Source organism: Scomber scombrus, chromosome 4 (assembly GCF_963691925.1).
Source record: "Scomber scombrus chromosome 4, fScoSco1.1, whole genome shotgun sequence".
NCBI classification, from domain to species: Eukaryota; Metazoa; Chordata; class Actinopteri; order Scombriformes; family Scombridae; genus Scomber; species Scomber scombrus.
The window spans coordinates 21,666,766-21,682,587 of NC_084973.1; the positions used below are offsets into that span (position 1 = coordinate 21,666,766).

A 15,822-nucleotide genomic window follows, 5' to 3' on the forward strand; every position below is an offset into this window, starting at 1 on the left:
ATTAAATCTCACACGAAGCAACAGTCACCTCTATTTTCAAAATGACAGAAAAAACATCTGCTCGTTACATTTTTTTTATTACATTGGTACATTTCTTTATATAATACATCGATTTACACAATATCTTCATTATAAAATTAGAACTATCTGATCAAATTCACATTTGCAAGATCGAAGAGGAAAAAAAACACAAAAAAAACAAGTCAGAGCAGAATGTGTTGATTCGGTTGATCAGACCAAGTGAGTTTGTTTATCTACTCATGCAACAGCTACACCCGACACACTGATGTAGTTCATATTAGACTGATCTGTTTGCAGTGAATCTTAAAAGGAAAATAAGCAATATTTGTGGAGAAAAAAAAGCACTTGCTGTGATAAAATTTATTTCGTTCTCATGTTTGTAGGAGCACACATAGTTTTGATAAAATGTATTTGAACTCTCCACTTGCTTAAGGGGTACACGTCATTTCCCGTCCACTTTTGTGGGGAAAACAAAAAAAATTGCACTGATTGTTCAGGCCCACATCATGAAATAATGGACAGAAAAAAGAAATGACAACCTGATAAAAGAGAGAGAGAGAAAAAAAGAAGCAGGAAATAAGATTACATCAGTCTTTTGATCAATCACTCAATATTCCTGACTATGAACATATTTCATAAATATACCTGTTTATACAGAATTATATTCTTCATAAAGTGGCTTTTATCATTACCCACTGTTCATCTACATCTAGTCGTTATGATTATGCAGTTATTATGAGACGCCTACTTTATGGATCTGTGTATATACACATAACTGCAATAAATCTGCTTCATCTAAAAAGGTTTTCCTCAGTTTATCCTCCCTGAAATCAAAGCTAATGTACGTTTCTTTCCCTACAGCAGCACAACAAGGTTCTCTGGGTAGTTAGCTTCATGGATTAAACCCCCTTCAGACTAAATAGCTACAGGTCAGCCTGCATGAAACCCTTCCTTATTGATGTGGAAGACATAATATAAACCAATCTAGGTTACATTTTAAAGCATGTACTGAAGGCAATGTGCTGCGTCTGGATGATATAAAAATCATCGAAATGGTAGAAAATGAATTTAGGTCATAACTAAGAAACTGAAAAAAGCAAACCAGTCTGATAAATGAAATTACTTCAAGGCAAACAATATTGTTTCCAAGGCAGTTTTTTCAATCATGGTCCATATGGGAAATTAATGACTCAATGAAAGGGAAGTGCATCGTTATTGGAATAAAACATTTCCACAACAAAATAGCATTAAAACTTGTTCAACCCCCTAAACCCCTGTCCATTGTCATCAGCAACGATTCCTGAAGCTTCATATCGAATATTTCAAAAACAAACGCAGCCAGAAAAAAAAAGAAGAAAAAAGGTATTTTTCATCATGTCCCATATTAACAAGGGCACGGTCAAATTAAAGCTACTTTGTGAAACTTAATAGTAATATCAGGGCTGACAGTACCGTAGCAGTACTGTGCCAGCACGGCAGAAGTAGTTTTCAGAGATTAAGGACACTTAATAATAATACCAACTGGTTAAATCTAGGCCGCGATTAACAAACACCTTACTCTATATATATATATATATTTTATTCTTATTACCAAAGGCTTAACTTTGACTGCTTTAGTGACTTCCAGTCTTGTAGTTATATGCACTTACACTACATATTATTTAGCTTAATCTTTATGTGCAAATAGAGAAAGAGAAATGGCGCATTCGGGTAGTCCATAAAAATGAGGAAAAAAGATTGGTGGTGGCACAGCTGTAAACTCAAGTCATAGATTTAGCTTAGCTTAGCTTGATTAAAGGAATAGTGTGACATTTATTTTTGGGAAATTTGCTTATTCACTTTCTGGAGGAGAGTTAAATAAAATCCTTACTGATCTCACCTCACCTCTGGTTAGCGTAGCTTTGATTAGCACAAAGACTGGAAACTGGAGGAATGGGGTGGCCTGGCTGTGTTCAAAGGTTAAAAAAATCCACCTATCAGCATATCTGAAGCTCACTAATTAACATGTTATTTATTTTATAGGTGAATATGTACTATATGGACTATTTCTTGGCCGGGTGTATTACTTACTGGGGTCTTTTCTGGTTTTCTAGAGTCAAGAAATAGTCAGGCACAAACCCTGTAAAATGACAAATTTTCAGTTTTATACTTCAGCTTTCAAAGATATTAAACATGTAATGGGCTAATTAGTGAGCTTTAGAGGTGCTGTTAGGTGGATTTTTTGTTGTATCCATCTGTTTCCAGTCTCTGTGCAAAGCTAAGCTAATCAGGTGTAGCCTTGTGTTTATTGGATATGAGTTTATTCCCAAAATATTTAACCAGCGTCCTTTTTTTGATTTAACAGATGTGATTTTGTTTGTTTTTTCCCCACCTTTATAAAAATCACAATGTTTCCTGTGTTCAATTAAAGTCAGGCTGGATTTGGGCATCAGCCAAATGCTTAAAATATAAAACATAATGATGATATGAAACTGACATCCTGTAAATTCCTACAATATGTGTTTTGTTTTTTTTTTTGATCGTGAGAAACATGATCCTCTGATTTTCCATCCAAAATGAGCTGGCATCATTTGCGTCCATTAAATGTACAAATGGAGCACCAGAATGCGCCAGGAGTCCTTGTGACCGGATATAATGTGCTTTGTACGATGTCGACTGGCCTTACTGCTTTGTGCTGAACGGGTTTGACAGTGTTGTGCAGTCTTGTGGTTACCTTTAAACCCCCAACAGGGAACACTTATTGTCCCTGTAAGACGCACTGCATACACAGTCCACTTTATCACCTGAATACTCCAACAGAGATGCCAGAAGAGCTCCCACTATCCGACTACTTGACTAATATGAACTAAAGAGAAGGTGATACTGTATTAGACCGATGCTGCAGCTTCAGACTCTTCACAGTCTCTTCTCACTCCTGCTTCTTCTACAGCTTCCGCTCCTGTGCAAAAAGGCAGTCTTTTCTCCATGTGCTGTTCACGAGACACTGAGGTGGCAGTTTGTGATGGAGACTTCTCCAGCTGGGTTTCTGTTCATTTTTTCTTTTTAAATTGAAACAGACTTTCTGATTGAACTGCCTCAGTTGTCACCCTGTGCCCACTTTGACTTCCACTACAGTTCAGAACACTTGTGGAGGCTCCTGCTCCCAAACACAGCAGAAGCAGTTATGTCACCGCACGCTCACTCTCGCGCCCACGAAAGTCTATAAACCCTTTGTCAGGAAAGCTGTTTTTCATTTACACTGGTACATGATAACACTTGCCATCACATGGCATCATTCCGCCGAAACTCAATGACCCCACGTGTCGATCATAAAAAGAACTTCACATTATTCAGTTAAACTGACACATTTTCTATATGATGAACTTGACGTCGTTCTTCATGTTGCCGTTGTTGTTGTTATTGACAACACTGAAGCGGTTGGGGAGGATCCTCATCTTCATGGTCCCGTCGGCGCCACAGGAGAAGATGTGATTGGCCGGTCCCACCTCGATCTGCATGACACCCGTGCCGAGGTTCCTGAACAGCGACTGGCGAGCGTGTTCATTCGGGAAGGTGTAGAGTGGACACTGTGTGGCCAAGTTCCAAACCTGAGGCCAGGGAAGATTCAAAAAGAAACATTATTACTTAGAAAACTGTATTCATTGAAGATACAGCAAAGGCAATTTTCAAAAACTGTAAGTCACATTAAAAATAAGGCTGGTGATACTCAATTTTTTTTATCAACAAATAACACCACCAAAACCAGAAATTTATCCTACTAACAAGTATTGTCTGTGTGGCCAAAGTCTGATACAGCTGATGTTCCTTTAAAAACACACAGTCTGATGACTAATGATTAAAATGGGCACTGTAGTTGATTGAGTCTCTAACACAAATGCTGTCAAAAGAAAGAGCGTTTCTGTCAGCAGTCTGTGAATTACAGCGGACCTGGGGCAGGCTTAGCTCCACCAAAAGAGTCCTGAGCTCCCCCACGAGCAACGAGATTTCAAGTTTCAGGGGAGGGACTTGAAAAATTGCTAATAAGGATTAGCATTTGTAATTCTGCAATGAATGATGTAAGAATTACTTTAAATCTTCTGTATTGTCATTCATTTTGAATGTGTGTGACTGATGGACACGTTCAAGGTGTTTTAATGTACTGTGACTCGAGGGCTTCTGTTTTTTTTTGGAACTATGCGTAATTATTCTCTCGTCGTTTCTGTGCATTGAATCTGAGTATCTCCTCTGTCTATCGGACTTAACTGGTTATGACCTTTTTTACTTGTGTAAAGACAATTTCTAAATGTCTCGCTAAGTGACACGTTTGTTTAGGTTTTGTTAAGTAGTTAAGACAATAGCCTAATTAAGTCTCTTTCTGCAGTATTTCAGCCCCCCCCCCGCAACAACACCGCACTTAATCCACACTGACTGATCTGGACAATGCTCTGCAGTGAAACAACTAGTTCCCAACAACTGAATCCTGTTTGAGTAACATTTCCTAAAAACTACATTCTCAATGATTGATTTTTTTTTTTTCCTGTTTATTTGTGACACAGTTTTAAAAATGTACTTAAGTAGGAACTAATGAACTTTGGGTGAGGACCACAGTCTAAGAAAGTAGCTTTGGTCTTTTATTTGGATTTGTTGACCATAACAAAAACACAGCAGCCAGCATTTCCTGTAGTTTGTTCTGCCTCAGACTGGCAGGCAGGAAATTATTAAGCGTCCACAGAGAACAATGATTACCTCTCAGCAACTTGCATTGTTTGATTCATATTCCCAGTCTGGGAGCTTTATTATTTGATAAGGTATTTCCCAGGCTGAAGTCTGTATGTATGTGCTAATATTCCAGTTCTATAGACCCTCATCAAACAATTTAGCAGCTAATAGATTTGCAGCACACCCGTGTTCAATTTTCAATCAGCCAATATACAATTAATGACTTTAGATTGGTAACATCACAAGCACAGCCTTTGGAGGTTTTTGTGATAAATAATGAAAAAATTTGAATTTCAAGTAGATGTCGCTGCACCATTCCTTCTATTTTCTGTGATGCAGTGGCTTCATCCTTGGAGTGACAGCTGTGTGATCTGCGCCAACATATTCAAGTCTATATGATGAAAGACCTGCTGTCTCTGGAAATGTATTAGCTGAAAACAGCTGCATCTTCCGCCTGCTGAGTCGAAACACTTAACTTTGTTTTCCACTTTCACCTTACATTTTAGTTCCAATCATTCACACCTGTTGTCCCAAGCAGGCGCTTAATCATAAGTGTGACTTTAGTTTCGACTGACTTTGATGGCGCTCACTGTCTCCGTGGATAAATGCAACAGTCATCTGATTGTAATTGTGGAGGAGAGGGGAGAGACGTTCACACCTGGGTGCTCAACGCCCTGCAGTACTGATCTGTCAGAGGGGAGTTTACTTCGTGCTGAGGAAATGATCAAAACTGTTTTTATAATCCGAGTTAAGATTTTAGAGATCAGAGTTCCTGGTGAAGCTCTCATGTAAAATTACTGACTCCAAAACAAAGTCACAGATCTTCCATGACTTTTCTCCTCTCTGTGTTAGCTGATGCTGTAACAGAGAAAACGGCAACTGACTTGAAATTCCCAAGTTCTCTTTCTGGAATATACCAGACAATATACCTTAATGTTGCCTTCAGCTGATCCACTGATAAAGCAATCCTCAGTCGGATCGACAGCCAGTGCTTTGACCGGTGAGTCGTGGGCCTGGAAGCTCTGGCGTTGGTGCCTGTGGGCAAGCTCCAGGACACTGATCCAGCCCTTCTTTCCACCTGTGATGAGCAGTTGCTGCCTGGGGGCCATTGCGAGCACGGTAGCACCTGACTCATGGCAGCAGAAAGCTGAGGAGAGGGAAAAATGTAGAGAAGGATGAAAAAGTTAAATATATGACAATGAAAAATTATTAATTATTATATACATTTAGGGTTTCAACTAACTTGGTTTATAAAATGTCAGAAAATAGTTAAAATGCCCTTCAGACTTTTCCCAGGCAGAGGTGGAGCTTTTACCAGCAAGGTGTGCACAAGTGTACTGCACAATGCACCAATTATAAGAACGGGATTGGTTATTTTTACCTGCCTGTTCATTATTGAATTATGTGTGCACTAATAAAGGTCTGATAGACTGAAAGCTCAAAGTAAAGTGACACACTGCATAGATCTTAGTGCAGAAAACTCTTCTATCAGTTTGGACTCATTGGTGCCTCCAGCACCTTAGCAAAGATTTAGCCGGTTGTAGCGGTGGTCATCCTGCATTAGAGTTGGAGTGCAGGACTTTTGTCTTCCCCCTCTGGCAGTCAGAGTAAAGGGGGCGCACTTGGCTGTGATTGCCTGACACAGGCATGCAGCACACTTTCATGCCCCTCTGAATGACAGGTACGCAGAAAGGGCCGGTAAAAGTGGATTTTTATATTTGTATTTATTTATTTTTAAACAGACCACCTCCATGATTTGTCCCGGTATGCGTGGTGATCAGTACACCACTGGCCGTAATCTCATGTTGTGGCTGTACAATATTGGATAAATTGTTTTGAGCGTCACCCCTCCTTCCCCCCCACACACAAAATGACTAATTTCACTATCAGACTTTGATCCATTCAGTCTGATAACATTTGGTAAGTCTAGAAGAGCCACACAATTAACAGCCAAATAGCCAGCATGGAAATGTTGCACCCGGCACGAAACTCTGGTAAACTGTGAAATACAGAGAGATTTATCTGGTGTTCGCTTAATTAGGATTATATCAATTTGTTTGGCGAAAGCTTGAATGTAACAAACATTAATTTATATGTATTTGCATTACAACCTATAAACCGTTAACAAAACTGTTTAATTACAAGTTTTCTGTTGCTTTACTACTGCTTTATTGAAAAATCAACTGATCTAATTCATGTCTAAAAATATTATCAATGAATCAGCTGATTCCTCAAAGAGAAAAAAGAAAAAATCAAATGCTCCTCTCATCATGCATCTTACCATGAACAAGACTGTTAGCAGGAGTCACCAGAGTGTCCCACAGACACACGTTCCTGTGGAGTTACAAAAATCACCAAATTACTACTCATTCCACCATTTTCATCTGACAAGTCATTATCTCTGTTGGCCACTGCACAGTGGAGTTGATTAGACCAGAGATTTAGCATTTAATTGCTGTGAATTGGACATTCATAGCACAGAATTCAACATGTAAGCATTTTTTGTGGCAACTGGAAATTCTCATTTTCTTCTCTTGTACCTGTTGTCTGTTGAAAGGCCCGCAGTAGCAATGAGGGAGGAGGAGCCCACAAAGACAAAGTCATGAGCTGTCTTGTTGTGGCACTGCAATGTCTGGCACAGACAAACAAAGAAGACGGTTAGTCATAGTGACAGTAAGAGAGAGCCAGTGGAAGAGTAAAGGAAAATGAAAATGACAGGGAGAAGACGAGAGGACACTAAGAAGATTCAGACAGATAAAACTAAAAACCAAAATGTTGGAAACAGAAAAAGCACATTAATAAACTCTACTGCTTTCTTACCAGGTAAGGTTTTGGTGCATTCCCACTTGTGTTTGTCTGCCAGAGACTCAAACCTCCATCAGCATCTACGATACCAAACTAAAGAAAACATTTGGAGAGCAAATATGAGACTTAGCTGAAATTAAGATAGAATATTGCTAACATAATGACAACACAGCTCCTCCTGTGTTAGGTGATTTATGTTGTGCTTTCAAAAGATGTCAAGAGCCTCATACATCCAGGCTGCATTTACATAACTAAAATCAAGTGCTCTGCATGTCCTCTTTTTCCAGTTTTTCTAAAGCATATTTCATTCTTTTGCCAGAACTGGCAGATAAGATAGCATTGGCATAGGACAGGCGCCATCTGAGAAAATTATTAGCTTGAGGCGAGTGCCTGAGTTCAGAGCGGTTGAATCACTCAGCCGAGGAGCAATGTGTGTTGAAGCCAAACTCTGTACTGTTGTTCGTGCCTGAATGCCAAAGTTGTGAGAGGAAGTGTGAAAATGTTGCTGAATCTGACAGGCTCGCATCACAATGCAGTCGTGTTTTGCAAAGCTGTTCTAAGTTTCCCAGTCTGAGTGTAACTTCCTGACCTTGTTTCCTTGGTGGTTGAATCGTATTCTGGTGACTCTGGAGTTCCCAGGGCTTCTGAAACAGATGATCTGCTGGGAATGACCCCACTCGAACATCCTCACGCTTCCATCCTGAGCTCCCGTCAGATCTGAACAGTAAAAGGAGGAAAGAAGAACTGTGACATCAGTTCAGCTCATTTTGCAGTTTATCTCTATGGGCGTTCTGGTCCCAACATGAGGTTTTGGCTTCTCTTTGTTCCCGAAATCTTCAGTTTTATTATTTATGGAGAAAACGGTTTACTTCACACACACATTTCAGCAGCTGCTCTTATGACCTGTTGGGAATGATTTCACCCTAACACCTCACAACTGAATACCCAAACAAATATTTAGTGGAAAACACAAGGTTGTAACAACAACAGCTCATTCAGCCATTTCTAAATCAACAGCAGCGCCAGGACCAGAAGGAAAAAACTCTGCCAAATATAACTTTTTCTAAATAGCTAGATAAGAGAAACTTTTTGGGTGATGAAATATTCCCCTGAAGCCTCTTTTTTAACATGAGAAATATGGTGTTGGGATTCCACTTTTAAGAGGCAGATACTCTTCTATTCTACTGACAGACATCTGAGTCGTACTTACAGTACGGCAGTGTGGGATGGGAGGTCATTCTTCTCACATTGTTGATGTTTCTCTTGATCATCTGGGGAAAGAAAGTGAGGAGGAGGAGAATTTTTAGTAGGTCAATGTCAGTAGAAAAACAATGCAGCGCTTCATTATGGTAAACAGTAATATTACATGGCTATATGTAATAGTACAGCTCCACAACATTGCAGTACTTTACACACGCTGAATACATGACATTGGCTGAATTTATCTGCAAAATAATAGCTTTTTTGTTCAAACATAGATGTTTATAACCTGACAGGAATGGAGCCACAATGAGTTAGTTAATAAGTATTAGGTGAAAGTGAGTGACAAAATATTGATATAACAAAAAAGGATCTGATACTTTAATTATTAAATTCAGACTTGTGTCGTGTTTTAAAGTATTACAGTTATGTTACCAGGTATGACCTGGTAAGTTTGTTGTTATTTGGTGCATAATTGAATGTGGCTGATCTGTAGTTAAAATCATCTCAATCTGAAGGTCAGAGAAACAACATCATTATGTCAATGTACTGTACATATTCACCATGAGCTTATATTTAATGCTGCATTTAAATTACAGAACAAACTGCAGGTTTTCATCATCACCATAAAGCATTAATTATACTGTACTGTAGCTCAGTTTCAATTTGCTGTCCTGTATTATGACTGGTAACCCAAAGAGGAAGAGATTAACAGTAATGTCTGCCAAGGATTTTATTTATGATTGTCTCTAAATGTATTCTACTCCAACCTTGAGCTGGTTGCCTGACTGGTTGGTTTAATAATTACTAAGCAGAGTGTCTTACTGTCCAGTCTGCATATCAAGAGCAATGAGAGAGCTGGTAAATATCAACAAACATGACTCATGACTGCTTGATTCAAAGACACTGATACCACCAAAACCAAATCAATCTCCTCGTAACTAACGCCAAGTCCTCCGCTCAGTGAAACAGCTCATACATACTTTACATAAAAGAAGCATAACATGATGGAGATTTGGGTCTCACAAGCTTTAGCAGTCAATAACATCTCAGTTCCTTTGTAAGTCAATGAGGGAAGCTAATGTTAGCAGCCACGACGCTTTTGGCAAACTGAGCCCAGACAAAGATGAATTATTAATTAAAGTCATTTAAACTGCTTTTAGGATTTTGCTTTGATTCAGAGCAACAGACAACATCAATTAATTAAAGAAAAGCAGTGAAGAGTACTAAACCCATGGCCCTCATCACTGTACTGTGTATGAAAAATTAAGGGAACCATACTCACGGTTTTTCATGGTTTAGTCCAAGCACAGATTGCATATACTTGATTTTACAGCTACAGTACTGAAGTTAGTCAGCTTAATTTTTTGGCAGTTTTTTAATCATGTTCTGGTGATGCAGTCACCTAAGACTTTTGGAAAATATGTTATAAAATGGTGGCAAAGTGTTGACTACGATGGATAAACTACTGCATGTCTTTAAAAAATGTAAACAGTAGATTTAACGATTTGGAGATCAAGCAATAGATACAGTACCGGTCAAAAGTTTTGACACATTCACAAGAAGGGGAAGGCGGATCCAAACTTTTGACTCCTACTGCACACTAAAGCAAATATAATCATCACACATCACACACAATGAAAGTGCAGAGCTCACCACAGATGCACCGCGGCCTGTCTGCAGGCCTCCCAGCCACGGCATGTTGATGGGTGTGCCGGGAGTACTGTGAGTGTACGGCGTGGTGCCGTGGAGGGCGGCAAAGTCATCACGTGCGTGAACCACCAAGAAGTCATCACTGCCAACACTGCAGAGACAGCGGAACAATTACTGAAGGTATATAATGTATTTTCATGACATAACATATTTCAATAGTTTGGGGAAAACTTTGGCTGAGGTTGGAAAATTGATATCAATGTTGTCTCTGTGCACTCGCCTCAGACGGATATGACACGTTTAGCGGGAAACACGTCACGAAGATTCCAAAAAGCATGGATAGTTTAAGATTTTAAAGCCAAAAAGACTGATAAACTATCATGGATTAGGCCATGTTTGACGAGCATAAGAACACATACTGACAGGAAATGACCATGTTCTGACATGCTGTGGTAATAGCTCATAAAGAAGCAGCCACATGTAATACATATATATTCTGCAACACAGGCACACACAACAAACAATGTAGATTCATATACACCACCTACACAATCATTATTGCACTAACAACACTGTCCCACTCCCAAACTCAATTTAGCGCAGATGGTATGAAGGTGAAATGATGAACTCATAAAACCGCTGGGACTCTGCAAGTGCAGTATGCATGCAGGCTCACACACACAGACAGACAGACACACACCGCCGGGTTTCCTACCTTTTGGCTTCAGCCTCATCATCATCGATCCATGTCAAGATCTGTGTGGCCAAGATGGATGACACATCCAACTCCTGAATGTCATGGGTGGAGGCCATGACTAAACAATTACGATTTGCCTGGAGGACACACAGAGATAGGGGGTGGGGAGAGGGAGAGAGGGGTGAGAGACAGTATACGGGTAAAGAAAGCAGGGTGAGGAATAATGTATGTGCAAATTCTGAAAAGTTAGAAGGACCACAAGAGTGAGACGAAGACCTTTTTCAAATCTACTGCCTTTGGTCACAAAACCATCCAGCTCTGCTTTTAATGATGACCTGAAGGCTACACCTTCCTTTGATCCCTGTTAAGAAGAAGCCAACACTGCTGCTTTCCTTTAAATTAAGTGCTAAATTCAGTCAGCTATAACCAAGTGCATCACAGTGTGAACCTCTTCCAAAATAGAAGAATAGATAGAATAGAAGATGAGCTCTACAACAACAAAGGGGATATTTGGAGTTGCGCTTGCCAAAAGATTTTATGTATCTGTTTTGAATTTGTATAGCTGAGTTCAATGGTAAAAGTGTAGTGATGATTTGAAACTCAGGTTTGGTCTTTGGTCTGACTTCCAATGTTTTCATAGTTTTCCCTTTAGAAGACACTAACAGAGAAAAACTTAAATAATGCAATGTAATGGAGAGACTTTTTTGTACTGGCTACTCCATAACAATCAATCATGACATTATTGAACAACCTGCATCATACCGATTATACCGGAGGTGGATAATCTGAGGTTTGTATAAAAAGATCAATATTGGCCAGACTGATGCAGTCCATTGTTGGGAATACGCTATGCCTTCATCATACTGTATTGTGTTTTTCAGTAACATCCATTTAAAGAGATGTACCTTGTTGATGGCAAAAGCTGTGATGATGTCAGATTCCTTGTGGATGATGCGTGCCTTTCCTCCGGAGCTGCTTAGATCTGACTCAGTCTACACACACACACACACACACACACACACACACACACACACACACACACACACACACACACACACACACACACACACACACACACACACACACACACACACACACACACACACACACACACACACACACACACACACACACACACACACACACACTTCAATCATTTCAGCTGAAACCTTGGTAAATATTTCCTGCAGACAAATACAGTAAGAGCCATAACTTCAGATAAATTTCCCTTTGCACTACAGATTCATGGACCCGACAAAATCCATGAGAAGGGTTGATAAATTAAGTGTCAAATTATCTTCTGTAGGAGATAACAGAGCTGATGTTATAATAGAACCAAACCTCAGCCTATAAAGCAGACTCCTTGTTTGATAAACTATGTAATGTGTGCACACATGTTCATGTGTTTGTTTGTCTTGCCTTTAGGGGTTAGGAAAGGACATGTGAGGTGCATCAGGCCGCACTGTTAACCACAGCAGCCAACATAACTGGGTTAGTGCCATTAGATAGCATGAATGCAACCACCCTTAAGCAATGAGCACTGTACCATGGAGGTCCTATGGGATGTATGCAGTAGTCTAACAGGCATATTGTATGTTACAGTTTGATACTACAGTTTGAGCATGGGATTGAATTGAAGTCTCTAGCATTTATACAAGGAGAAAAGACCACGTCTTTCTCTGTCAGATGGAATAAAGCAAAACTTGACTTGGAGAAATCTAAATATGGTGGTTTGCCATTTTCGTTGAACACATAATCCCTGTGGAACGCAGATTCACTGTGACAGTGTTGGACCCATTAATCAGAAGCTATTTAGCTTCATAGCTTGTCCTCTGAGAGACTGGGTTAATTAACACTGTGCCAAATAGAGTAGCTACAACGTGGCGGTCTGCACAGCGAAAGCCAGAAGATTATAAAACCTCTATGAAGCATCAGTGTACAGTACGATTTAAGATTTATAGTTCCCATGAATATTTAGAGTGTTCAATGTAAGATTAATACCAAACACTGACAGGAACATGTAGAGTTCATTGCCCTGAAAATTCATGTACTGTAACTCTGTCAAGATCATGGTTTAAATGTTTCTTAGACTAAATGTGACAGGCCACATTTACTATTCTACTGTAGAAGGCAAATACAAGGCATGTGCATATGTGCATATGTTCCCAAATTTAACCAGTGGAACATTTTGTACAAGCCGCGCATGTACGGTGATGTAAAGCATGTTTCATAAGGTTTTGCAACATCTGTACAGATTGTCAGTTTTATTAACTCATTTTGATTCAGAGTAGCTTCCACAATGAACTACATTTGATCCGGGTTAACACCTACTTTAGACTGATGTAACACACTGATGTTACAAACCAGTTATTAGCCCACTTTCATCAAGTGTGAACAAATTCATCAGTATGTCAAAGGGTGCAGCCCTACATGAGAGATATTAGATATAAAATTAGAGTAGATATGATCAAAAATAAGCAGATGGCATGATTATATTTGCACTCAATCGTCAGGAGTATAATTTCCCAATATTTGTGACCACATGGACTAAACATTACTAATTTTCAGCCTCAGTACACATTTGTAAAAAGAAAAAAAAAATGACCAAGAAAGCAAAATAATTTTACCTAAACATATTGGTATGTTCTAAAAAAAAAAAACTGGTTACATTTTTCTTAAATTTAGGTGATATCTGATCAAAGTATACCTAAACAAGAGTATTTGGTGCCAATACTAATTTTTTGTGTTAGTTGTTTCAGTATAAAAGAGGGTTAAGGTTTGGTACAGAGCTCATCCCACCCCACAACCGTAAGCCATACTTTATCTGAAGCAGCAGTACCTGATAGTTTCCTGTCTCGTCCATCCCTGAACATTTCATATTGTCAGTCTGGTCCTCGACCGACTTTAATGATTGGGGGAAGCAGCACAACACACAGGGTAGACACACACACACACAAAACACATATGACAAGTGATGAACCATGCAGTCAGACACACATAAACTGAATTATTGTGCTGTTAATCAAACAGGCTGTAATTATTTAAAATTAAAGCATCATCATGCAACTGGAGGCAGTAATAATACATGTGGTTGGCATGCGGAACAAAAAAAAAAAAAAAAAAAAAAAGCACAAATGCACCAACAGGGTGTAAAAGCAATATTAATGATGCAGTTTGCCTGTGGGTAAATACAGAGATGTGTTGTGGATTTTATCGTAACAAAACAGTTAATGTGATATTTAGTGACAATTAATAAAATGTTCTAGCTGTGCAATGGGGACACAGTTCATGCAACGGCTGAGCGCGGTGCAAACATTGTGTACCTCGTTTGGGTCCCGTTTCTTGGTGAAGATGTTTCTAATGAAAGTCTCCTGTACTTCCTCCTGCTTGACCAGAAACTGCCACAATCGCTTCACTGGCAGCGCTGAATGGTGGCTCGTCCTGGAAACAGTAGGAAACCTCATACATATTCACTTTGACACTCATAATTCAGTTGTATTAGTTCACTGAAGCACAATAAAATATATTAAAAATATATTATTTCTGATTTGTGCCACTAGTGCTGATCTGAATACTCCACATATTTTGTGCTTAAGGCAAAACACATCAAATGCAAATACTGTAACTGTTGTTCCTCCAAGATCAGTAAATGCCTACATACTGTATGAGCGATGTGGAATTCTGCAGGGGTCACATCTACTGAAGGATTAAACATTGACTCTAAAGAAATCCTGGGGAACAACTTCCAAACACATTTTACAGACATATTTGGTGCTGAAGGCAAACTGTAAGTCAGTTGAACTGCATCATGTTAACAATAGTCTATAGTTAATGTTAAAAAAAGCTGAGGGGCATATCTGAAGACTTGATGCAATATTGTACAGCGTAAGACAATTACTTTGTCTATGCAAAAACACATATGTCTTGAAGGCACCCAGTGAACGTACACATGCACATCAACAAACACATTAAGGCTGCCTCATTTAAAATTCTAATTAAATAAAAAGGATTACTTTCATTTTTTAAAAACCTCTGCTAAAGATTTAGATTACAGATTACATTACAGGCTTGACAGTAAGCATGGCGCTACCTGAAAGGTGTGTTGGATGGTTCCAACAGGGCCTTGTGTCTGAGGAGGGCGGGGCCAGGTGTGGCTGTTTCATCCTGCAGGTGCGTGGAGATATACTTGGAGGGGGGGCCCCCGAAGACCTCCAGCCTCTTCTGCAGCACCTGCTCCCAGCGCTGCAGCGTCTTCAGCACAGCGTGACACAGAGGAGAGCCCACAGGCAGATCTGCATTAAGTGGAAGCAGGCGCACACAAACAAGGAGAAAATAAGATTAGTTAAGACAGGCAGTGAAAGATGGCACGGCACTTATCTCCATCCAGGACGTTAATACATCAGAGGTTGTATTACGTATTTTAGTTTTACCTAAGAGATCATATCCTGCCATGGGGTAGAAAGACTTGAGGTTGACCAGCGCGAGCTGAACCATTGCCAGGCGCATTAAACACCAACTGGAGAGAGAAGAAGACGTTAAAAACCACATTACAGTTTTGAATACTTTGCTGCCTTCTAAAAAACTAGGGACATAAAGGTTTTTATCAGACTGAATGTAGAGGACAGTTCAGAGGCATCATGATTACACACACGAAGTCAACAGAAAGATGCAAACGCACGCAGTTTCACTCAAGGCAGCTGGAATTGAGATAAAGATGAGTCGGTGTTTGCAGTAATATGCAGTCAGCG

The 15,822-nt window shown here is 39.5% G+C and overlaps 1 protein-coding gene across 5 annotated transcripts in view; it reads right to left on the reverse strand.

The window, feature by feature from the left end:
- Positions 1–60: 60 nt before the first annotated feature.
- The window catches only part of LOC133979120 (dmX-like protein 1), a 58,990-nt gene continuing 43,228 nt past the window's right edge, over positions 61–15,822 (reverse strand). For 3 of the 5 annotated variants that reach the window (XM_062417563.1, XM_062417561.1, XM_062417562.1), the window contains exons 38-51: positions 15,505–15,590; positions 15,165–15,366; positions 14,398–14,515; positions 13,914–13,976; positions 11,980–12,066; positions 11,093–11,211; positions 10,381–10,528; positions 8,735–8,795; positions 8,114–8,241; positions 7,540–7,617; positions 7,260–7,351; positions 7,001–7,053; positions 5,649–5,866; positions 61–3,608 (exon numbers count right to left, since the gene is read on the reverse strand). In XM_062417563.1, coding sequence (XP_062273547.1) covers positions 3,372–3,608; positions 5,649–5,866; positions 7,001–7,053; positions 7,260–7,351; positions 7,540–7,617; positions 8,114–8,241; positions 8,735–8,795; positions 10,381–10,528; positions 11,093–11,211; positions 11,980–12,066; positions 13,914–13,976; positions 14,398–14,515; positions 15,165–15,366; positions 15,505–15,590 — 1,690 coding nt within the window. In that variant the 3' untranslated portion in view covers positions 61–3,371. The remainder of the gene's footprint in view (positions 3,609–5,648; positions 5,867–7,000; positions 7,054–7,259; positions 7,352–7,539; positions 7,618–8,113; positions 8,242–8,734; positions 8,796–10,380; positions 10,529–11,092; positions 11,212–11,979; positions 12,067–13,913; positions 13,977–14,397; positions 14,516–15,164; positions 15,367–15,504; positions 15,591–15,822) is intronic. The other 2 variants (XM_062417565.1, XM_062417564.1) reach the window with 1 other exon arrangement.